Raw genomic sequence first — 22,349 nt, forward strand, 5'->3', positions numbered from 1 at the left:
GGGGAGCAGGGGGGAGGGGAGGAGGGAGAGGGGAGGTGAGGAGGGGGAGGGGAGGAGGGGGAGCAGGGGGGAGGGAAGGGGGCAGGGGGGAGGGGAGGAGGGGAAGGAAGGGGAAGGAAGGGGGAGGAGGGGGAGCAGGGGGGAGGGGAGGAGGGAGAGGGGAGGAGGGGGAGGGGAGGAGGGGCCAGGAGGGCGGCAGCGGCCACCCTGGCCTCCAGGAACCCCCGTGCTCCCCATCCCATCCTCCTTCTCCCCCAGCCCCCCCCCATGCCTTCTGCTCCACCCTGGCCGCCCCCTGGCCCCCCCCACCATCCGCACCCCGCAGGTCAGGTGGCCGCCTGGGGGGGGACCCAGCTTCTCACTTCCCTTATCACCTCTCTGGGTCACAGCAGGGTACTGCGCGGTGCTTGCGCTCAGTCCTCCCTGCGTCCCGGGCACTGGGGGTAGGGGCGCCTGCTGTCCCCGGACCCCTCTCCAGCCCTTCGCCGCCAGTCTCTGGAACAGAGTGTGGAGTTCCCCCCCCCCCCGCAGCCTGTGACCTTGGGGGCGCGTCCCCGGGGACAGCTGAGGGCGGTTTTGGGGAACACTGACCTTGTCACCAGGTCTGGATGGGGGGAATCTTAAGCCCAGGTTGGGATGTGTGTCCGGGGCTCTTTCTAAAAAAAGAAACAGAAAACGAGAGTTGAGAGTCACAGAGTGCCTGTATCCATCCGTCCATCCGTCTGTTCGTGTGTCCATCCATCCGTCCATTCATTGATCCGTCCATGGGTCCATCCAGCCGGGCATCTGTCCACTTATCCATCAGTCCATTCATTATCTGTCTGTCCATCTGTCCGTCCATCCGCACCTTGTCCCCGGTGCCTGCTCCGTGTTCAGCATTCCCGCACTTGCAAGGAGACTTCTGAACCGTAGAAAGGTGTTGTTCTCACTGAGGTGCTGTGCCGAGGGTTGCCGCTCCCTCAGTCAGGCCTTCCTTCTGGGACAGTCCCCTCTGGAGCAGCATTTCAGTGTTGGATTGCTTGAGTTTTAAGCTAAGGGAAAAGCACCCAAGGCCCCGAGTTCAAGTCCGGTACCACGAAACGAAACAACAAGAACCCTTTTCCTGCCACGTTGACAGATGGGAAATAAGTAATACCTAGCGCTCTACATAAGAAGGAGCCCTAAAAATTACTGGACGTCTTTCTGTTACAGCCAGGGACTGCCAGGGGTCAGGCAGGCTTCGGCCTGTGTGTGTGTGTGGGGGGGGGGGGTCAGAAGCACACTGGCCTTCCTGGAGCCATTGGTGCTCCGTCCTTCCAAGCCCGAGGCTTTGCCTTTGTGCGTCTTTGGTCATTCTTCAGTGCTGGCCTGGTGCGTAGCCCCTGTGCTGGGCTTCCGTGGAGGGGTGGGGGAGCGTGTAGCCAGCTTTGAAGGATTTGGGGTAGAGCTCTGTCCCTCCCTACGCCTACCTGTGCATTGGTGGAATTTTCCCCGTTAGGGATGGTGCCTTTGGTCGGACCTGTGTGGCCTCGGGCAACTTACTTGACCTCTCTGAGCTCTGAATTTCGCCTGGCGTGTGAGGGTGGATTGTGTGTGATCTCTGGGGATTTGCTGTAGAGCCTTTCTGCCTCTCTTTCATGCCACGGGCTTCCAGGCCAGATTCCAGGCGGGGACAGGAGGGGAGGGAGGCAGGGTGATCTGAGACAGAGAGGCTGGAGCAAAAGATGGAGCCTCTTTTTTGTGTGTGGAGGGTGAGAGATAAATTCTCTTGGGAGAGGGGTTTTCCCTCTGCTGCTCATACGGGCCCCGGCCCTGCCCTGAGTAAGTCAGGTGGTCCTTCAGCCACAGCTGAGCCACTTTGGGGGGGACGGGGACAAAGCCTCCGGTTAGCAGCCCTGGAGAATGTCCCCACGGAGCCCAGCCGTCCCGGGCCGGCTGGGGCTGCTGGGGGCGGGGAGGGGGGGACCCAGCTTTCACATCCCTTTCACCAGCCAGGCTGCCAGCCTTTGCCAGCTCTGCCCTGCTCACCCAGGGAGGCTGAAATTCCCGGGCACCGTCGTCCCAACAACCGGAGAGGGTTCCAGCTCGGGCCCTGCCCACTGGGCCAAAGGATACAGCGCTGCCAGCCGGGCCGGGGCCTGCGCTGGTGTGGGAGGGGGGCGGGCTGTCCGGGGGAGCGGGGGCCGCAGGGGCCCCTCCGACCCGGCCCACACCTCTGCCGCCCCACAACCGGTGCTGGTGGGAGCTCAGAGCCTGCCCCGCCTGCGTGTCCCGTTCCACGCCACGCCAAACAAATACGCCATTGTTCCCCCGGGAAGGGAGGATGGATGGCCGGGACGGATGGTGCTGTAAAGAGAAGGTTCCGGAAGCCCGGTTCCTGCCTGTGCCCCGTTGGTGTTCACCTGTGCGCCCTGGTACGTCTCTGGGTCTGGATGGGGAAACCCCGGCCTTGCATACTCAGGCCTGGGGTCCCCACGCCCCACGCACTCCAGGGCGGCGTCTGTCGGGATTCGGGGGCCGGCTTCTGCGTGCTCCATGGTGGAGAGGTCATCCCTGGCGGGAAGTCCAGCCGCGCTGCGGCCCCTGGCAGGCGCGTTCCCCGAGAAGAAAACCTCCAGGTCCTCAGGGGCTCCCCCCAACTTCCCCCTGAGGGCTCTGTCCCGGGGCTTGCTCTCAGTCCTGGGACGGGCCCCTCGTCTGCCTGGGTGGTCTGAGTTTCACAAGAGTCGATGTGGGGGAAACAGGCGTCTCACGCCAGCCAGAAGCTTCACCGTGCGGTGCAGCCCCAGCTCCCGCGAGGCGTCGGAGGCCCGCGGCCTTGGCGGGGTCTCTGGGCCTCACGTTTGCCCTGAGTAGAACAAGGAAGCCACAGACAGCACTAAAGGTCCAGGGCCTGGGCAGGGCTGGGCCCGGCGAAGGCACCGAGGACAAGCTCAGGGCTTTCTGGTCACCTGACCCTGCTTCTCACTTGACACTGGACAGAGCTGTGACCGGCCCAAGGCTGTGCAGCAGATATCGCCAAGCCGGGGTCTAGAAGAGGTCTCCCCTGGTCTCTCTCTCTCTCTCTCTCTCTCTCTCTCTCTCGCACGCGTCCATGTCGGCCCTTGTGGATGGTATGATGGCAGGGTCATTCCTCACGCCCCTTTCTGGCTGGAGAGACCCGCAGGCAGTGGTGTGGGTCCTCTGTGTGCGGTCTCAGGACTTTGCCGTGTGCCGTGCAGCCAAGGATCAGGGATGACAGACGGGATTGCTTTGTGGTCAGCTAAGAGGGACTGAGGGGCGTGGCCGGGTGGGTGGGCGGGCGGGGTCACTCCAGGTTGGGATTTTGCCCGAAGTTCCTCTGCCTGGTGGTCAGTCACATCCTCAGGGCCCGCTGGAGTCCTGATGGCTCAGCCGGTTGTGAGAGGGCTGTCCTGGTTCTTTTCCAGGGTTGATTTTAAGATGGAGGCGTGGCTCAAGTAGTAGAGCGCCCGCCTAAGCACGTGTGAGGCCTGGAATTCAACTCTAGTTCCTCAAAATAATAATAGTAATAACAACAACGTTGATGTAAGACGAAGCCGGGCACTGGTGGCCTGTGACTGTAATCCTAGTTACTCATGAGGCTGAGATCCGAGGATGGAGGTTTGTGGGAGCCTCATCTCCAATTAACCCCCAGAAAGCCAGAAAAATGCCGCTGTGGTTCAAACGGTAGAGCACCAGCTTTGGGTGAAAGAGCTAAGGGACAATGCCCAGGCCTTGCCTTCAGTACCAGGAAGAAATAAAGCGGGGGGAAAAGCCGTAGCACAGACAGGGAGAGAGCGCTGCGGCCCAGGGATGTCTAGAACGTGGCCAGGAGCCGCGGCCCGCTGAGGCTCCCCGGGTGCTCTGCCCGTCAGCCCTCTGGGGAGGGCGCTTGCCAAGGAGGTGCCCGCGAGACTCAGAGGGGCTGAAGTCCTCTCCGTGTCACCAGAGAAAGCCCCCCACCTCCCGGCAAGGACGGGGCAGGAGCAAGGGCAGGAAGGAGCCCATGCCCAAGCTGGCCGCTTCCCCAAGGCCTGGGTCCCAGACAAACGCTACCCTTTGGAAGGTAGACAGGTTACTGGGAAGGTGGGCACAGCCCGGTCAGGTCTCTAGTAGGAGGGCGTTGGAGGGGCGGGTGCGTGGCTGCGGGGGCCCTGGAGTGGGGGTGCAGGGGGGGTACACAGCGTCTTCAGGAGATGACAGCTCAGGTGGCAGGTGGCTGTCCGAGCTGAGCGCTCCGAGCACCCGTGGCTCTGCTCCAGGTGACGGGTGTCCACACTTTCTCCCCCCACCCAATCAGTGGATCAGCCCTGGATACGCGGCGTCCACTCCCGTGGAGAAATGGCGCTGGCAAGTTGCTGTCACCGGCTCCTTGCTCTCTGCTGGGGAGGGGGGGTGCTGGACGTGGGTTGAGTCCACGCGAGTCCCGCAGGGTCCAGCGTCCAGCAGCGCCAGCGCCCAGCTCCACAGGTGGAGCTGCAGGAGGTCAGGGCTGGAGGTTAAACAGAGAAAACGGAGAAAAGCTACCCAGCATCATCCTGTCCCTCCACCTCCACTCCGGGCCACTTAGCGGCTGTGTAGAGAACTTTCTATCAAACGTGGGGAGCAGGGGGGTCGTGGAGGGCGGGACAGACCTTCCCTGTGGCGGGAACTTCCATACGCAGCCCGCCAGCGCCCCCGCCCTGCCCTCAGGAAGAAACAGCGTCCTCAGTTTCAAGAGAGGTCTGCTGAAGAAAAGGGGCTGGGGGCTCAGTTCTCACCCAGTGCTCGGTGGTTGGGTTCCGTGGTCATCGGTGGCTGCTGGCTCCCTAATGCCGCCCACTCCGACCCCCCCCCCACCTGCTGTCATCAGAGCCTGGTTTGGGGGAAGTTTCCCCCCACTTCCTGCCCCCCCCACATACCCCTTTATTCCTTACCTGACTGGTTACGGGGTGTCCGTCCTGGTGGCAGCTGGCTGGTCATGGCTTGGCTTGGACATGTCACAGAGTTCAGTGAGCAGCTCACCATGCGTTCCAGAACTTTCTGACAGGCACACGATGCGCCTGTGTGCCACCCACGCGCCAAGGGGCTGAAGCAGGGTGATGGCGATGGGGGATCTTTAATCCACGCTGCGTTCTTTCTGGTGTGAAGGGGCCGGCGGGTGTGAGCGGGGCCTCCCACTGGGTCTGTCTGATTTCCGGGCCTTCCTCTTCCCTTCTGGAGGTTCTGAGAGAGGAAAGAATCAGGGGAATAAGCAGAAACACCCGCAGTCGTGCGGAATTTCGTTCACGACGACCGCACACGGTTCTCGGCAGCGGAGGCCGGCTCTGACCGGCCCGCACAGCTCGGCTGTGACCTTGAGCAGGCCCCACTCCACAGCTGCAAGTGGGATTAAGGAGGGACTTCCCTTCCGCATGGCCCCTCCTCCTTCCCTCCCTGCCCACGGGATTTTCCTCCTGGGAAGCCCCCTTGACATTTGTACCCGCTGCCATGGCCAGCACTTGGTCTTATCAGAGACAAGCCCTGAGCTCTGGAGAGCCTGCAGATATCGCCTGAAGCGTTGGAAGGGCGCGGGCCTGACGGCCCCGCCCAGCCCAGGCACGGCCAGGGCCACTCTGCTGGCGGTGGTGGACAGAGCGCCCCCTGTGCTCGGCCAGCCGCCCCCGTGTCTGCGCTCCCGTGAGGCAGAGCCCGGCCTGTGATGCTGACAGTGATGGTGGTGGCATTGTGTGCGGTGGCGGTGCGTGCAATCGGGACCGGGGTGTTGTGTGAATGTCACGGGGCGCCAGGACCGTGCTGGTGTGACCGTAGATTGGAATATGGGGGGGACCTTTGTGTTCCCCCCACTACCAAGCCTGACGTGCTGCAGGGGGCTAAGGGCTGGTGTGCCTGGCGAAGTCCAGCTCCCCCAGGGAGTGCCCAGCTCTCTGTGACTTGGTTTCCTTCCTGGCCCCCACGCTCAGTCTCTTATCGTAGGGTTAGACGCCTTGTAAATAAACAGGACGTAGCAATATTGTATTTATTCGGCTCCCCCCACAACCACACAGCCGCAGCCTAATCACTGCCAACTCAGAAATGGGCCAGACGTCACGGTGAACTCAGGGCCTGGGCTGACTCAAGGCTGACACTCTACCACTTGAGCCACAGCTCCACTTCCGGCTTTTTGATGGCTAATTGGAGATAAGAGTCTCATGGACTTTCCTGCCCAGGCTGGCTTCGAACCGTGATCCTCAGATCTCAGCTTCCTGAGTAGCTGGGGTGACAGGTGTGAGCCGCCGGCGCCCGGCATGGTACAACGCCCTCAATGCGCATGTCGTACTCCATGCGTGAGAGCTAATGCCGGCTAACATTTTCTAAGACTTCAGATTGTGTCAGCCGGTGGTGTACAGCATGGGGTCGAATTCTGGTAGCCACACTTCGAGGCAAAAACTGCTGCTGTCTCCGGTTCTGCCATTGGGGAAACTGAGTCCTGTTTCTGGGATTGATTAAACAGCAGCACAGACCCGCACCTGTCCCCAAGGTCAGGCAAGGAGGGCGGTCCTGAGCTCACCTGGTAATCCGGACCTGGGGCAGCCCTCCGCTGGGCTTACCCGTTCATGGGGGGGGGGGGTGAGCCCCGCTTATGAGTCCGTCTTGTGGCTGAGCCAGCAGGTGCGCGAGCAACTTGCAGAGGGCCTGGCTTGTCAGCCTGCCTCTCAGGAATCGTCTCATGGACGACGGGCCCTGTCCACCCTGGAGGCACCAGCTCCCAGCCTCCCTGCGCTGTGTTCTGCTTGCTGAAGCTCTTAATGTCTTGACATCTGTGACAGAGCTTAGCAAGGACCAAGCTGACCTCTGAGGTCTTGGAGCCTGGTCAGACTGTGGGCTTGGAGTGCCTATGGGTTACTTGTGTGTGTGTGTGTGTGTGTGTGTGTGTGTGCGTGCCTGTGTGTGTGTGTGCGTGCGTGCACATACGTCTGCATGCGTCAGTACTGGGGCATGAACTCAGGGCCTGGGTGGTGGGTGTCTCTTAGGTTTTGTGCCCAGCGGGTGGTCTCACTATTTGAGCCACAGCTGTACTTCCAGCTTTCGGCTGGTTCAGTGGAGATAGGAGTCCCACAGGTGCAGAGTCAGAGCTGACCAGACAACCACAAACCCGGGACCCCCTGCCCCCTCCGCCCCGTGGAGGCCTCTTGCTCCCCTGTGCCCTGCCCAGCCTCCCGCACAGGCCTTCAGCTTCAGCCCCTGCAAGGGCTCCATGTCCTGATCTCAGGGCCGGAGGGAGGGAGGGAGGGAGGGAGGGAGGGAGGGCGAGGGGTCTGCGGCCCCCCATGCCCACGCCAGACTTCACTCCCGAGGCCCCGGCTCTCTTCCCTTCCCACCCAAGCTGAGATTCCCCTAAGGGCTCCTTGGACTTTTCAAGAAAGAACTTCAAAGGCAGCGTTCCGGGCCTTCTTTCCTCTGGGTACCTCTTACCAACCGCCCATGTCTGCTTGCCCCTTGAAAATGCCAGGGGAGGACTCTCAGAAGCCTGAGCCCCTGCCAGCACACGTTAAAACTTAATCCGCTCTTTGGGGGAGAAGGAGGGACGGGGGAAGTGTTTATCATTAACCAACCATGTTCATGAACCTGGAGTCAGCCAACGCCTTTCTGCTGCACGGTACACATTCTTGGACCCCCAAGAAAGGAGTTAGGAGCAGGGTCCCCGACCCACCTTGCTTTCCTCCCTGGGCCAGAAGAGATTGAAAAGGGGAGGGGCAGAGCAAGCCACAGTGACTCAGGTAGAAAGAGGACGCGTTGGTTTTTGGCTGTGAGACATGAGCGCTGCTCGCAGTTTCCTCCACCAGGCATCCGGCTGCTTCCTTAGATTCTCCAGACAGGTGCTCACTGTATAACCCAGACGGGGCTTTAAACTCCTCGGCCTCGGGGTTACAGGTGGAGGAAGGGCAGCCTCCTTCGGGCCGGGCTACTCCAGCCGTGGAAGCGGAGAACACGCTTGCACCTTCAGCGGCCACGGCGGCTGCGGACACTGGGTCCCGGGGCCAGCGCGGGGCCGTGTCTGCGGTCCGGCCACTGCAGCTGAAGGAGGGCTCACCCCATAAACCAACGAGATTGTTCTACATCATCCCTCCCGCCCCAGACCTCCGGGTCCTGAGCTCCCAGCGAGGTCACGATCAGGGGCAGGGGATGAATTCATCGGCAACCTCAGAGGAGATGGAAGGGGGCTCCGCTGGCAGCTTTGTTGGCCTGAAAAACCACCAGTCCGCTCCCGCCCCTCTGCTGCCCCCCAAGGGAGCCACGTGTCCCTCGGGAAGGTCCCCGCTGGTGATGGGATGACCAGGGTCTCAGGTTCTGGATGGGGCCCTCCCTCCCCTCCCTCCCCCTCCCCCAGCCTGATCCACCACACCCATAAAGATGCACAACCACACCCATAAAGATGCACAACAACACGTCGGATGGAAATGGAAAGGAGCTGGTGGTTCACGCCTGTCATCCTAGCTACTCAGGAGGCTGAGATCTGAGGATCACGGTTGGAAGCCAGCTGGGAGGAGTCCGTAAGACTCTTTATCTGCAAAAAGCCAGAAACAGAGCTGTGGCTCAAGTGGTGAAGTGCTAGCCTTCAGTGAAAGATCTAAGGGACAACCACACTCAGGCCCCGAGTTCAAATCCCAGGACTGGCGCACACACACTGAATAGAAAAAAAGACAGTCAGAAAAGGGAAGGAAAGAGAGAAGAATGGAGGGAGGGAGTTAATCGACTCCCCCGTCGCTTATTACTGTTAGTGCATGTGACGTGTCAGGGTTGTGTGCGCACATTGTAGTCTGGTTGCCTCCCAGGGTGTCCGTGGCCCAGTGGCCCTGGGGTTCACAGCCTCGACGCCCGTCTCTGCCGCGCAGGCGTGGAGGGGTGTCTGGGGCCGCCTCCCATCCCCGCCGTTGGAAGTCAGTGACTGCGTGTTAGTGAGCGCCGTGCAGACCCGGCGGACCTGCGCCCCACACTCCGCCCCCGGGGTGGGGTTGGGGGAGCACCGTGGGGGGGGACACTGCCCCGCCAAGGACGCTTGGCAGCCGTGGCCCCTAAATCGGGGTGTGCTGGGCACGTGTGCAGGCTGAGGTGGGAGGGACTTGGGGGACGCTCGGGAGACCCAGGCCGGCACCGTCCCCTAGACTCTCCCTGCCGACCGGGGCTGCCCTCCCTCTGCCGGCAGAAGGAAGGAGGGAGGGCCATGCAGTCCCCGTCACCAGGGTCCTGGGTCTCGGCACAGGCCCTGATCCGAGGCTGGCCAGAGGACAGTGGGGTGACCACCACTGCCCAACCAGGGCTGTCACCACGCCCGCTGACCGTGACTGAAGGCAGTGGGAGGAGGCCCCATCAGGTCAGGAAAGACTTCTTTGTTTTTTTTCTGGTCAGTTGTGGGACTTGAACTCTGGGCCTGGACGCTGTCCCTTAGCTCTTCAGCTCAAGGCGGGCACTCTACCACGTGGCCACGGCGCCACTTCCAGTTTTCTGGTGGTTCATTGGAGATAAGAGTCTCACGACTTTCCTTCCCCAGGCTGGCTTTGAACGGTGATTCTCAGATCTCAGCCTCCTGAGTAGCTAGGATGACAGGCGTGAGCCACCAGTGCCCATCAGGAAAGACTTCTTAAAAGTGTTATTTCAAAAGCCAGGGGCTGGTGGCTCACACCTGTCATCCTAGCAACTCAGGAAGCTGAGATCCAAGGAGGATCGCAGTTCAAAGCCAGCCTGGGCAGAAAAGTCCCTGTCAGATTCTTAATTCCCAATTAACCACTTAAAAATGGGAAGTGGAGCTGTGGCTTAACACCGTGCATTGGGCTTGTGCAAAAGAGCTCAGGGGCAGCATCCAGGCCCCAAGTTCAAGCCTGGGGACTGACAAAAAAAAAAAAAAAAAAAAGACATGTCAAGCCCAGCATGGTAGCTCAGGCCTGTAAAATCCTGGTTACTCCAGAGATGAGATCTGGAGAACCATGTTCAAGGCCAGCAGGAATACAGCTCCAGCCCAGTCTAGGCAAAACGTTCCTGGAGACCATCACCAGTGAAACCTGGCAGAATGTGATGCACCTACCCCATTACCCCGGCTACATAACTAGGAGGATCACAGTCCAGGTTGGCTGTGGCATAAATGTGGAAAATAAGTAAAGTGAAAAGAGTCGGTGGTGGGGCGCCTGCCAGGCAAGCACCAAGCCCGAAGCTCAAATGAGAGGTGCCCCCGCCCCTCCCTGAAGCATCTCCGCTTTAGGCAGGGGGCAGGGGAGAGAAGAGACAGAGCTGGGGAGAAAGAGGGTGTCCACGGGTCTTTGGGGGACGGTGGTGTCTGCAGCGATGGAAATCGTCTGCCGAAGGCCTGGCCGGGGACAGCTTCAGAGCACAGCGATGGTTCTCACGTCCGTGGCAGGTCTGGGCAGCGATGCATGGGGGCGGGGGTGGAGGGCAGGCTCCTGTCTCCCTCCGTCCGCCGGGAGAAGGTGGCACCTACGTGTGTGTAGGGAAAGTGGCAGCCTCCGTCTGTGCCCTGCACGCACGCACACTCATGGCCCCGGGGCTCTGCGTGGCCCAGCCCTCCTCCCAGCCCGCAGCTGCCCCTCCCCCAGCTGTGGGTCTGCATCTAGAGAGGAGGAACGACGCCCGGGCACCCCAGAGGGGCAGGGCTGGTGCACGCCAGCTGGCCTGGGAGAGTTCCCGGCGACCCCCGGCCTTCTGTGGGGACGGAGCCAGCCTTGGCACCCGGGTCACCACCACCTGTGGGGAGCCACGAGGATCCCTTCCATGTGCTGTGTCCTTCCACATCCTGGGTCCCTTCCATGTGCTGTGTCCATCCACTTCCTGTCCTTCCACGTCCCGTCCTTCCACATCCCGTGTCCTTCCACATCCCGTGTCCTTCCACATCCCGTGTCCTTGCTCATACCCTTGTCCTTCCATGTCCCATGTTATTCCATGTCCTGTGTCTTTCCACATCCTGTGTTCCAAATACCGTGTCCTTCCATGTCCCGTGTCCTTCCATGTCCCATGTCCTTCCATGTCCCCCCATCACCAAGGCCCCTTCCTCGTCTGAGCAGCAATAGCTGAGACGTGCAGAGCATGTTTGCCTCTGTGATGAGATGGAGCCTGGGCTGGAGGTGAGCCAGCCCCTCCCCGGGAAGGGACCCCTCCCGCACTCCCTGGAGGGAGGGCAGTGGGGACAGCTCTTGGGAGGGAGGGACAGGCAGAGGACCACGGCCCGGGTGGCGGTGTCCAGTCCTGGGACCCGTCAATTAGGAAGGTGTGGGGTGACAGTCCACCCACCCGACAAGTAAAGGAAGACTTAGTGATGGCCGGTGTGAGGGCATTGTGAGAAGCAGCCGCTGCAGGCTGGACGGGCCCCTGAGCATGCTCTGTGTCGCTTGTTCAAGATAGCAGGCTTCTCATCCTCCTCCATCCTTTCTACCCCGACCCCAGACAGCCACGATCAGCTGTCTCTGTGTGTGTGTTAGCATGTATTCTCTAGAACTTTTCCAGAAATGACAGTCTACAGGAGTCTCTTTTTGATGACTAAGTAGTATTCTACCGTATGGCTATACCACATTGCTTAGTCCGGTTAACCGTAATGGACATGTGACTGCGTCCAGGCTTTGAGTTGTTACGAATAAACATTGGTTTTCAAGAAGCACCACTATGTTGAGTGGTGAGAAAGGAAGAAAAAACCTGCTGCTAAAAGACTACCCACTTCTTCAGCTAGTCATGTTGATCTCGGGCTTGCTGAAGCAATCCTTTCAGACTTAGGGTTGTTTCTTTTTTCTTTAAATCATTCCCATCCTGGGGGCTGGGAAGGTGGCTCCGTGGTAGAGCACTTGCCTTGCATGCCTGAGGCCCTGGGTTCGATTCCTCAGCACCACATAAGCAAAAAGAAAAAAGCCGGCAGTGGCGCTGTGGCTCAAGTGGTGGAGCGCTAGCCTTGAGCTGAAGAGCTGAGGGACAGCGCCCAGGCCCAGAGTTCAGGCCCCACGACGGGACCCCCCCAAAAAAAACTAAAAAAAAAATCATTCCCATCCTTTTATGCATACACGAAAACAAATATTTAAGCAAAAAACACTCAAGCATTTCCCCCCTCCCCCCAAGACCCTCTGGTTCAGAAGGATCTTCTTTGGAGTCCCTTTTGAGACTCAGCCTTCTGCATTCCCGGCTTTTCAAGTACTTGTCCCTGGTGCCTCAGTGCTTCCATTGCTGGGAAGAGCTAACCTACTTCGGCTCGCTTCAGGAATGTGGCTGGACAGGTTTGTCCACCGCCGTCTCCCCGCCCCCTGCCCCTCTGCCCCAGCCCGGAGGGGGAGGGTGGAGGGCAGAGGGCCGAGCGCCCTGATCCTACTGGACACCTTGTTACCACGGAAAGCGGACACCAGACACCATGGGTGTCCGTGCCTGCCCCAGACACTGAGTGCATTAAAAAAAAAAATAAAAGTGCACTTCAGAATTATCTAAAGCCAGTGCTGGGGACCTGGGGCAGAGCGTGGCTCGCTAAATACCGCCCAGAATTTTGCTTTTCATCTCCCGGTTGTACCATTAACACCACCAACCTGTCTGCTAACTGGGGTGGGGGTGGGGATAAAGGCTCGTGCGTCAGCAGCTTGTACTGATTGTCAGAGGAGTTGTGTTTTGGAGACCCAACCGGACACACACGCTGGCACTGAGCTTCCAGTCTCCTGCCTCAGCCTCCCCAGGTGCTGGGGTGACAGACATGAGCCCCCATGTCCGTCTTAAAAATGTTTTTGTGAAGCCAGCAGCCACCGGTGGCTCACGCCTGTCATCCTAGCTACTCAGGAGGCCGAGAGCTGAGGATCACGGTTCAAAGCCAGCCCAGGTGGGAAAGTCCGTGAGATTCTTATGTCCCGTAGACCACTTTAAAAAGTCAGAAGTAGAGCTGTGGCACGAGTTCAAGAGCTCAGGGACAGCACCCAGGCCCTGGGTTCGAGCCCCAGGGCTGGCACGAGAAGATAAGCACAGTCAGGCAGACGGGTGCTCAGACCCCGAGGTACCGCAGCAGGAGGTTCTGGCCAGAGCCTGTGAGCCGTGATGTCACTTCCTGTCTCAGGGTGAAGAATGGGGCTTCCGGTTTAAGGTTGAGGGTGATCATGCCCCCCGCAGCGCCACCGGTCCCCCCCCCCAAGGCTCCCCGCCCACCTGCCCTCATCTCATGAACCTGCACTTCTCTCCCACACGGCAGGAGGCTTGGGATTCTCGGTGCACCCCGGTTCTAAATGGGGTGCAGGCTCTCATCCCTGAGCCCACTCTCCCGCTGAACCCTGAAGCTGACACCAGCTTCCCGGCTGTGTGCCCAGCCTGGGAGAACAGACCTGCGGGCTGGAGCTCCCTCCCGGCAGACTGGTCCTGTCCGGATCTCTACCAGAACATCTCCCTGCCATGCGCAAAGGCTGCGGGAGTACCCACAGTTCCTCAGGAGGGCTGGGGTCCCGCACAGTCCTGCTTTCACTAGCAGGAAGCACATACGTGTACACATGTGTGCATGCATATACATGCTGTGTGTACTTGTGCGTGCCCACAAATGGGTGGCTGTGTGCGTGCATGTGGTGTGCACCTGTGTGCATATCTGTGTGCACGTGCACGTGTGTCTATAGGTACCTGTGTGTCTGCAGGTGTGTGTGCGTGTGTAAAATCCCAGCGCAGGTATAACAAGACGCATCTCCACGCACTGAGCCATCCACTTCCCCTGGTGTTGGTGGCGGAGCAAGCCTGTTGTCCATCTTGTGCCTATGTTGCCAAGTTCTTTCCTCTGTCCCAGGACGAGTTCTGGGACGTCTGTGTCGTGGGCTTCAGAGTGAGTGGGGTTCTTAGGTGCCCTGCATGTCTTTGCACCCCACCATAGATAACTGAGGGGCTCCAGGCGCCAGGCCAGTCTCACCTCTAGTCCTACAGCGTGGCTTGTACCGCGCTCCAGAACATTCTGAGACCCGTCGCTCTGTTCACCTGCATTAGGTTTTAGTCTTTAGCCAGGGAACTTGGGGGGCTCTGAGCCCCTGTGTGTCTCTCCCACCAGGTCTGCTGACCAAAGCTTTGTGGGAACTTCATCTCAAGGTCCCAGCACCTGAGGAAAAGCAGGAGTGTGGGTGCTTAGCGGGTAGTTCTTGCTGTAAGTGTTTGTTGGAGGACAGTTGTGGGTGCGGGCACTCGGCCAGCCTGGGGCGGCAGGCAGGCAGGAGGCCAGCTTTCTGAAGGACCGGTGGGTGCAAAACCCCCTCCCCCTCCCCCGGAGAGAGCCAAAGGAAAGACTGCAGGCCAGGCCAGGGCTCCTAAGGGGAAGAGACCAAAGAGAGCTGGGCGCCAAGGCAGGAGCCGAGACTTTGCCCCAAGAGCCCCGCCTTGCAAACCCTCTGTTAGAGATGAAGAAATCGAGGCTCAAGGCCGGGCACCTGCGGCTCACGCCTGTCATCCTAGCCACTCAGGAGGCTGAGATCTGAGGATCGTGGTTCAAAGCCAGCCTGGGTGGGAAAGGCCATGAGCCTCTCTCCAATGAACCACCAGAAAACCAGAAGTGTGCTGTGGCTCAAGCAGTAGAGTGCTCGCCTTGAGCTGAAGAGCTGAGGGACAGCGCCCAGGCCCAGAGTTCAATCCCCATGACTGACAAAGAAAAGGAGGCTCAAGAGGGAAAGTGGCTGGCTTCCCTCCCTCCCTCCCCCCCTCTCTTCCAGGCCCTTTTCCCAGGAACAAGAGACAGCAGAGCTGGCTGCAGTGCAGAACTCCTGGATGTGGGAAGCCAGGAAGGATTGCTGCAGAGGCCACGGGGGCCACTGGGGGCCATGAGCTGATGGAATAGATCTCTCTCCTCACTCCAGGTTCACCAAACCCCTCACCTTTGCTGACTGCATCAGCAATGAGTTGCCTCTGGGCTGGGAAGAGGCCTACGACCCCCAGGTTGGAGATTACTTCATAGACCACAACACCAGTAAGTTCTATCCTCCCTTCCCCTGCCTCCTTCCTCCTCCTCACCCCCCTCCCGCCCTGCCCAGTGTTCAGGAGCCATCAAAGGATCTAAAAGCCAGATCGTGCCTTGTTTTATGTCAATTTAGATAGAGAGGTTAATGCAGGTTGATAATGCATGTTCTTGAAAAAATAACCATTCAGGACTGGGAAGGTGGCTCAGTGGTAGAGTGCTTGCCTTGCATGCATGAGGCCCCGGGTTTGATTCCTCAGCACCACATAAGCAGAAAAAGCCGGAAGTAGGTGCTGTGGCTCAAGTGGTAGAGTGCTAGCCTTGAACTGAAGAGCTGAGGGACAGCACCCAGGCCCAGAGTTCAGGCCCCACAACTGACAAAAATAAATTAATAGCCATTCGTAGGGGAGTGTGTGTGTGTGTGTGTGTGTGTGTGTGTGTGATGTTTGCTGGTACTAGGACTTGAACTCAGGGCCTGGGTGCTGCACTGAGCTTTTTTGCTCAAGACTAGCATTCTACTACTTGAGCCACAGCTCCACCTCTGGCTCTTTTGGTGCTTAATTTACAGATGAGTCTCACAGACTTTCCTGCCCTGGCTGGCTTTGAACAATGATCTTCAGATCTCAGTTTCCTGAGTAGCAAGGATTACAGGCATGAGCCACCAGTACCCAGCTATTTCTTCATACTCTTTTTTTTGGTCGGTTGTGGGGCTTGAACTCTGGACCTGGGCACTGTTCCTGAGCTCTTCAGCTCAAGGCAAGCTCTCTACCACTTGAACCACAGCGCCACTTCCGGTTTTCTGATGGTTACTTGAAGATAAGAGTCTCACGGACTTTGCTGCCTAGGCTGGCTTTGAACCGTGATCCTCAGATCTCAGCCTCCTGAGTAGCTAGGATGATAGGCGTGAGCCATTAGCACCTAGCTATTTCTTCATATTCTTGAACACTTTTCCCTCCATTTACTCTTCATGAAGACAGATGACCTCCAGTTTTTATAATCCCCTTTGGCCTCTGAAAAGATTACAATTCAAACCTGGCCCTTCCTCCGGTGGAGATTGACATCCACACAGCTCCACCTCGGTGTCCTTTTTGTTTCTATGACTGAGCCACATACATGTAGATTCTCTTCCGTGTAGTAAGCGAATTTAACCCAGGTACATTTATTGTGAGTCTATCCATGTGCTTTGCCCCTTGGTGTCTGGTAGTGGATTCCACCAGTCACCAGCCCGGCAGCTCCTCACGCACGGTGCTGACCCGGAGCCCCGGGTCTGTTCCAGAAACCACCCAGATCGAGGACCCGAGGGAGCAGTGGCGGCGGGAGCAGGAGCACATGCTGAAGGATTACCTGGTGGTGGCGCAGGAGGCTCTGAGTGCCCAGAAGGAGATCTACCAGGTGAAGCAGCAGCGCCTGGAGCTGGCGCAGCAGCAGTACCAGCAGCTGCACGCCGTCTGGGAGCACAGGCTGGGCTCCCAGGCCAGCTGTGAGTACTGCCCGCCCATGCAGGGCGAGTCAGGCATCCACATCCCCATCCATCCCTTGGCTGTTTACAGGTTCGCAGCTCTTCTGCACCCTGTGGTGGGAAGCCAGCTCCTGTGGCCCGTCCCATCCTGTAGCTCCTCCCTGTTTAAACCCAACAGGGGCTAGCTGGGGAGACGTGGAGGGAAAGCATTTATAGAGATGGGAGCCAGGCACCGTGGCTCATGCCTGTGATCAGCCACTCACTCCCGGGTTAGAAAAGATCCACGGGGAAGTAAGAGAGGACAAAAGGAAGAGAGTGACACATCCAGCTAGCCGAGTCTATGAGGGCGTCAAACGTGGTCAACATTCTCCCGCGTTGTTACCACTTCTGTCTGACCATTTGTTGAAGGTTTACTGAGAGCTAGAAACCCACTGAGAAAGAGCAAGGGTAGAAGAGGGGATGGAGAGATCAACTGAGCAAACACATTAAGAACTGGTGGGTCTAGCTGGCCACAGTGGTGCGTGGACTCAGTGCATACTCGGGTGTCCCCCGGCTCTGCCGCCTTCAGTGTCCTCACCAAATCCATGTTGGCCAGCCACGGGCCCTGGCCTTCCACACTCCCAGCTTGGAGATGGAGAGGATGGGGGGAGGGGTTCCCTGCAGCCTCACTGGACTGCCTGTGGTGCCCAAGTGGTCGGCCAGCCGCAGCCCGCACCAGGCCTCTGAGCCGCTTCCTGAGCGCTGAGCAGTGTCCTGCAGGTGTTTCTGAGCACTTCAGCCCAGAGACTGGCGTCTTTGGGGTTCCTTTTCTTGTGTGGAAAACACATCACCGGAGACTTGGAGGGTTGACATGAAGAGAATATCAGATAAGGCCATTTTTGAGAGGGACAGAAAAGGATCTGAGAACTGCAGAAGAAAGGACATCATGATGAAGACGTGGGCCTTGGAAAGCGGGGCGGATGCCAGTGGGCCCCTGAGAAAGGGCCGCGGGCTGCGAGCTGGGGGTCCTGCCAAGACTCGGGCGCAGGGAATTGGGCCTCAGCAATCCCTGGAAGCGGGAGTGGGGCAAGGAGGCCCTTGGGTAGGGAGCACTGGATGAAAATTGCTTCCGAGAGGGACCCTCAGACCCTCCCCAAATTGCTATAGACAGGACCAATACGAGCAGCAGCCTGGCCAGTGGTGGTGGGTGAACTTTTGGAGACGGTAAATCAAGCTCTAGACTCCAGGCAAGTTCAAAGCCGCAGCACACCGTGCGGAAGCAGGATTACATAACCAAGAGACCCAGGGCTCTGAGACCGCCTGATGTCCAGCAAGGCAGCAGGCCGTCCATCGGCCCCCAGGCTAGACAGGAGGAGAGCCTGGGAAGTCTGGCCTGAAAAGGCCTGGAAGAGAGAAGAAGGAATGACACCGGCATCAAGGGTTCCCGGGCCAAGCGTCCAGCCATGTCCGGCACCAGACATCTGAGTGGGCAAGCTCCCCTTCAGACCTCCCCGCAGGCCCCCCACAGTGAAGGAAGAATAGAGACTGCCCCAGGGCCTGTGGGAAGATTGGAACCTGAGGCTGAGGACAGCTACAGGAATATATAGAAAAGTTAAGGAGAGAGAAAGCCGCCTTGGTCCAGGGAACCTACGACCTGAAAGGAGAAAGAGAGAGAGGCTTCATGAGATGATTCGGGAAAGTCTCTCATGACAGGAGAAGGAGGGAGAAGGAGGGGGAGGAGGAAGAGGAAGAGGAATGGTTCCACATGATGGATGAATCAACATACCACACTTCATCATTGGTGTCGAACCCTGAAACCATGGAGCAAACTCAGGCCTCCTGGGAGAAAAAATCAACAGGCCACAGGAAACGATCAAGACTCAGAATGGCTACAGCCTATCACCAGGGACCTGGGAAACTTAAAAAACAATGGTGCAATCGATGCCTCTACAGGTGGAAGTGGGAGGGGGGGAGATCTGTTTTGACCCAGAATTTTATACCCAGCAAAACTGCCTTTAGCTAAATGTAGGGTTAGGATCAAGATATTTTGAGTCATGTAACATTTCAGGGGGGGAAGTAGATTTCCTTCCTTCTCCCCACCCCTTCTCAATCATCTACTAGAATGTTCTGTCCAGAGGACAAAAAGAGGGAGATCTGAGACACAGAAGAGAGAGGGGCAGAGGCTGTCAGGCCTGGGGGGGAGGGGGTGCTGGTCTGTGCTCTGGGCCAGGGAGGGGCATAGATAACAGGAAGGGTGTGGAGCTGAGCTTGGGCAAAGTCTGCAGAAAACCAAGCAAGCATGGAAATGACAGTTATTAAGTCCAGCAGAGGGGAGACCAAAGAACAGAAAAGGCTAGAAAGTGGAATGGGCTAGCCACCTCTGCCCATGAGAGTGTAGACAGAGAAATAGGTGCAGATACGTTTAAAGATGGCCATCACCAAAAGTTCCATGAGCCGTTTCAGAGGACCCCAGAGTAAGAGAGCACCAGTGTGTGGTGTGAAGCCCCCTGGGCCCCTCCATGCCTGATATATTGCTGCTTAATTAGAGATCGAGTTGCAAGGTCATTATTTTCCCAGACTGACTTTGAACCACAATCCTTCAGGTCTTGGCTTCCCGAGGAGCTAGGATCACAAGTGTGTGAGCCACAGGCACCGGCTGTAGTATCACTTATTCTGTACATTTCTTCATAAGCTATATTCTATGAAATGATTTTCAGACGTTTCCTTTTGTTTGTCGGTTGTGGGGCTTGAACTCTGGGCCTGGGAGCTGTCCCTCAGCTGTTCAGCTCAAGGTGAGCGTGCTACCACTTGAATGACAGCGCTACTTCTGGTTTTCTGGTGGTTTATTGGAGACAAGAGTCTCATAGACATTCCTTCCCAGGCTGGCTTTGAACCATGATCCTCAGATCTCAGCCTCCTGACTTGCTAGATGACAAACGTGAGCCGCAGGCGCCCGGCAGACATTTCCCTTTATAGTCAGTAGTTTGCTTTATCTCTTTGCAGTGCCAACGTTGGACTTCTGTGCCATGTTTATTAGATAGACAGCTTCCCTTCTGTTGACTAGTTAGCTTATTTTAGTCCTTTCAGTCTATTTCGCCTGCCAAATAAGACAGTTTTGCATTTCCTCCAACCAAAATTCTTTTCTTTCTGTTGCCTTATAGTGGTCTCTGGTTCATCATCCACCTCGAAGTATGACCCCGAGATCCTGAAAGCGGAGATTGCCACTACCAAGTCCCGGGTAGGTCTCTGCCTCCCATTGGTGGAGGTCTCTGCCCCCTTCGAGGATTTGCCTCTCCCCCTTCGAACTCTAGCTCACCCTGAAGGCCGCAGTAGACGGGCCATGCAGCCAGTGCTTGCGACCAGGCAGCCGTGGGAGTGAGTTGGTCAGGCTGCTAGCAGCTCTCATCTCCCTGGTATCTGCTGTGCCCCAGACAGCGCTGTACCTCACGGGGTGGTGGCTGCCATTACCTGTACTTTAGAGATGAGCAGCCAGAGGCTTGAGGACGCGGACAGCCTCCTCCAAGGCCTTGGAGTCGAGGTGGGTCCCTGCTGGTGTGCTCTGTCCCGCTCATCCAGCCTCCCCACTCCTGGTGATACGCGTCACCGTGCCCACGTTCCGGCACAGAACCACAGCGGCCCGTGGCTGTGCTCATGGCACAGCCAGTGTTGTGCACCGTCGGTTCTAGCCAGACTCAAAAAATAATGGTTTTCGCAGGTCAGATGCTGACACGCCATTCGTGGGGGGGGGGGGGGGGGAGGGAACGGGACCGGAGTGGCAGGGAGGGGTGGGGGGCTGTGAACGGAGAGAGACGGCCCCGTCCCGTGCCGAAATGTGGGCTTGGCGTGTCAAGGCCTTCCTTTAAAGGAACTGCGTGCCTAGGCTCCCAGTAGGAAAGCTCTCTGTACATCGTTAATAACGACTCGTGAGGGCAAGTTTTAACAACGCCACCCGGACCCGACATGCCTTTGTCCAGGCTGGACCTGGCGTTTGAGAACCTAGGACTCTCGAACCCAGGACCTTGGGCATCTTGTTACTCCCATCGCTTCTAGGGCAGAGTGGCATGGGAAGGGCCACTCAATTCCATCTCCTGGGTGGGAGATGGTGGGGGGGACCTACAGGAACTCCAGCCGGGCTGCCGACCGCCGCCCATGCATAGACGGCAGGAGGGCAGGGCGTGTGAGCCCCTGCGGGGTGTGTGGGAGCCCAGCCGGGGCCTGGGGTCTCCCCACCTCCCTGGGTCCATCCCCCGACTCAGCCCAGTGCGGTCTGCCGTCCAGGTCAACAGGCTGAAGAGGGAGATGACCCATCTGCAGCAGGAGCTTCAGTTCAAGGAGCACGGCTTCCAGACCCTGAAGAAGTGAGTCCTGGGCTGGGAAGGTGGCTCTGTGGTAGAGCGCTGGCCTTGCATGCCTGAGGCCCTGGGTTCGATTCCTCAGCACCACATACACAGAAAAAGCTGGAAGTGGCGCTGTGGCTCAAGTGGTAGAGCGCTAGCCTTGAGCTGAAGAGCTGAGGGACAGCACCCAGGCCCAGAGTTCAGGCCCCACAACTGACCAAAAAAAAAAAGTGAGTCCTCCCACCCGGCCCTGCAGAGCCAGACTTGCCTGCTGCCCTCTCTGTTGTCTGTCTGTCCTCTCTGTTGTCTGTCTGTCCTCTCAGAATTTGGCTCTCCCATCATTCCCTTCAACTTCTTTCCTGCTGACACTTAGCAAAGACACTGTGCAAACTTACATATATGTGTGCGTGCGTGCGCACGCCAGTACCTGGGCCGTGAACGCAGGGCCCTGTGCCCTCGCCTGGCTTTTGTGCTCAAGACTGGTGCAGTGCCACTTGAGCCACAGCTCCGCTTGAGGCTTTTTTATTTGCTGGTTATTTGTCGAGAAGAGTCTCATGATTTTGTCTCCCTGGACTGGCTTGGAACTTTGATCCTCAGATTGCCACCTGCTGAGCAGCTAGGATGGCAGGCGTGAGCTCCCCGTGCCTGGCTTGCTTTCAGCTCGTGGAGCAGGCCTGTGGCCAAGGAAAAGCCAGGGCCCAGCTGTGCCTTTCAGGACGGTGTATGGATGTGGCGGTCACGGTGCTAGCCAGGACCCCTGGCGCTGGGAACCACCGTCAGTGCTCTGCCCGGCACACGCGCTTCTCAGAGCACTTCTGCAAAGGGCATGCTTTAGTCCCCCCCATTGCACAGAGGAGGAAACTGAGTCAGGGGCCTTCAGCGAACATCAGCTTCTGACAGTTACCCTCACCCAGGTGCAGGGCGCACGCTCCTGCTGTGTCCGGCGCATCTTCCTGTGCCTTACCGCTGCGCAGCCGTGGGGTCTGCGGGACTCGGCGCAGGATGCACGCATGCACACGCCAGGAACGTGCACCTTGTATGTTAAATCGTGCGCGCTTCTCCAGATGACGCACCGCGGCTTTCTGTGTGTTGCCAGCGCGCCATTCACGCACGCCGGTCCTGCTCTCCCGCTCCATGCCCCTCTGGGCGTGAGCCCAGAGCTGACATCACCCCCGAGCCCAGCTCTCAGGGCAGCGGCCAGGTCTGGGCGGGTGACCGGCCAGCCTGCGGATGTCAGATCCGCCCCTCCCCCCATCCAGAACGCGTCCGCCTCACAAACCTGTTCTGCCACTTTGGGCTCTGTTGCTGCATTGAAAATCCTTGTCACCTGGCAGGCAGACCCACTTTCCCCGCCCTTCACAGCCAGTGTGGGATATCCGGCCCACCAGCCGCCGGGCACCTGCTCTGCCAGGCTGGGAGGGAACGAATGTGTGCTCTCAAAGCAGAGGCCTGGGTTCGAGTCCTAGCTCTTTGCGATCTTGGAGACGCAATTTTTAAATCTGCAAACGTGTGTGCAGCTCTGCCATGGCGGTGACAGAGGGGAGGGGAGGGGAGGGGAGGGCAGGGCAGGGCAGGGCAGGGTGTACCTGCACTTGGCTCCCCTCCAGCTTGGGAGGGGACGCAGGCGGACAGGCCCTCCCCCTACCCCAGCGGGTGGCCCAGCGGGGGGGGGGGGGGGACAGGGAGCCCATCTGAC

At 58.6% G+C, this 22,349-nt stretch overlaps 1 protein-coding gene and 1 long non-coding RNA gene across 3 annotated transcripts in view; one reads left to right on the forward strand and one right to left on the reverse strand.

The window, feature by feature from the left end:
* Wwc1 (WW and C2 domain containing 1) overlaps nt 1–22,349 on the forward strand; it is a 46,645-nt gene that overhangs the window by 650 nt on the left and 23,646 nt on the right. Inside the window, exons 2-5 of the mRNA XM_069993977.1 lie at nt 14,781–14,890; nt 16,155–16,358; nt 19,478–19,554; nt 20,595–20,674. Coding sequence (XP_069850078.1) covers nt 14,781–14,890; nt 16,155–16,358; nt 19,478–19,554; nt 20,595–20,674 — 471 coding nt within the window. The remainder of the gene's footprint in view (nt 1–14,780; nt 14,891–16,154; nt 16,359–19,477; nt 19,555–20,594; nt 20,675–22,349) is intronic.
* On the reverse strand, nt 509–5,315 carry LOC138808016 (uncharacterized). 2 transcript variants are annotated; one of them, XR_011366367.1, is made up of 4 exons: nt 4,896–5,315; nt 2,382–4,471; nt 848–1,031; nt 509–656 (listed from the first exon to the last, which is right to left on the reverse strand). It is a non-coding gene; the product is annotated as an uncharacterized lncRNA (long non-coding RNA). The 2 variants fall into 2 exon arrangements; XR_011366368.1 differs by having other exon boundaries at nt 848–1,018; nt 2,095–4,471.

This window comes from Dipodomys merriami, unplaced genomic scaffold (assembly GCF_024711535.1).
Source record: "Dipodomys merriami isolate MVZ:Mamm:240054 unplaced genomic scaffold, mDipMer1.0.p SCAF_44, whole genome shotgun sequence".
NCBI classification, from domain to species: Eukaryota; Metazoa; Chordata; class Mammalia; order Rodentia; family Heteromyidae; genus Dipodomys; species Dipodomys merriami.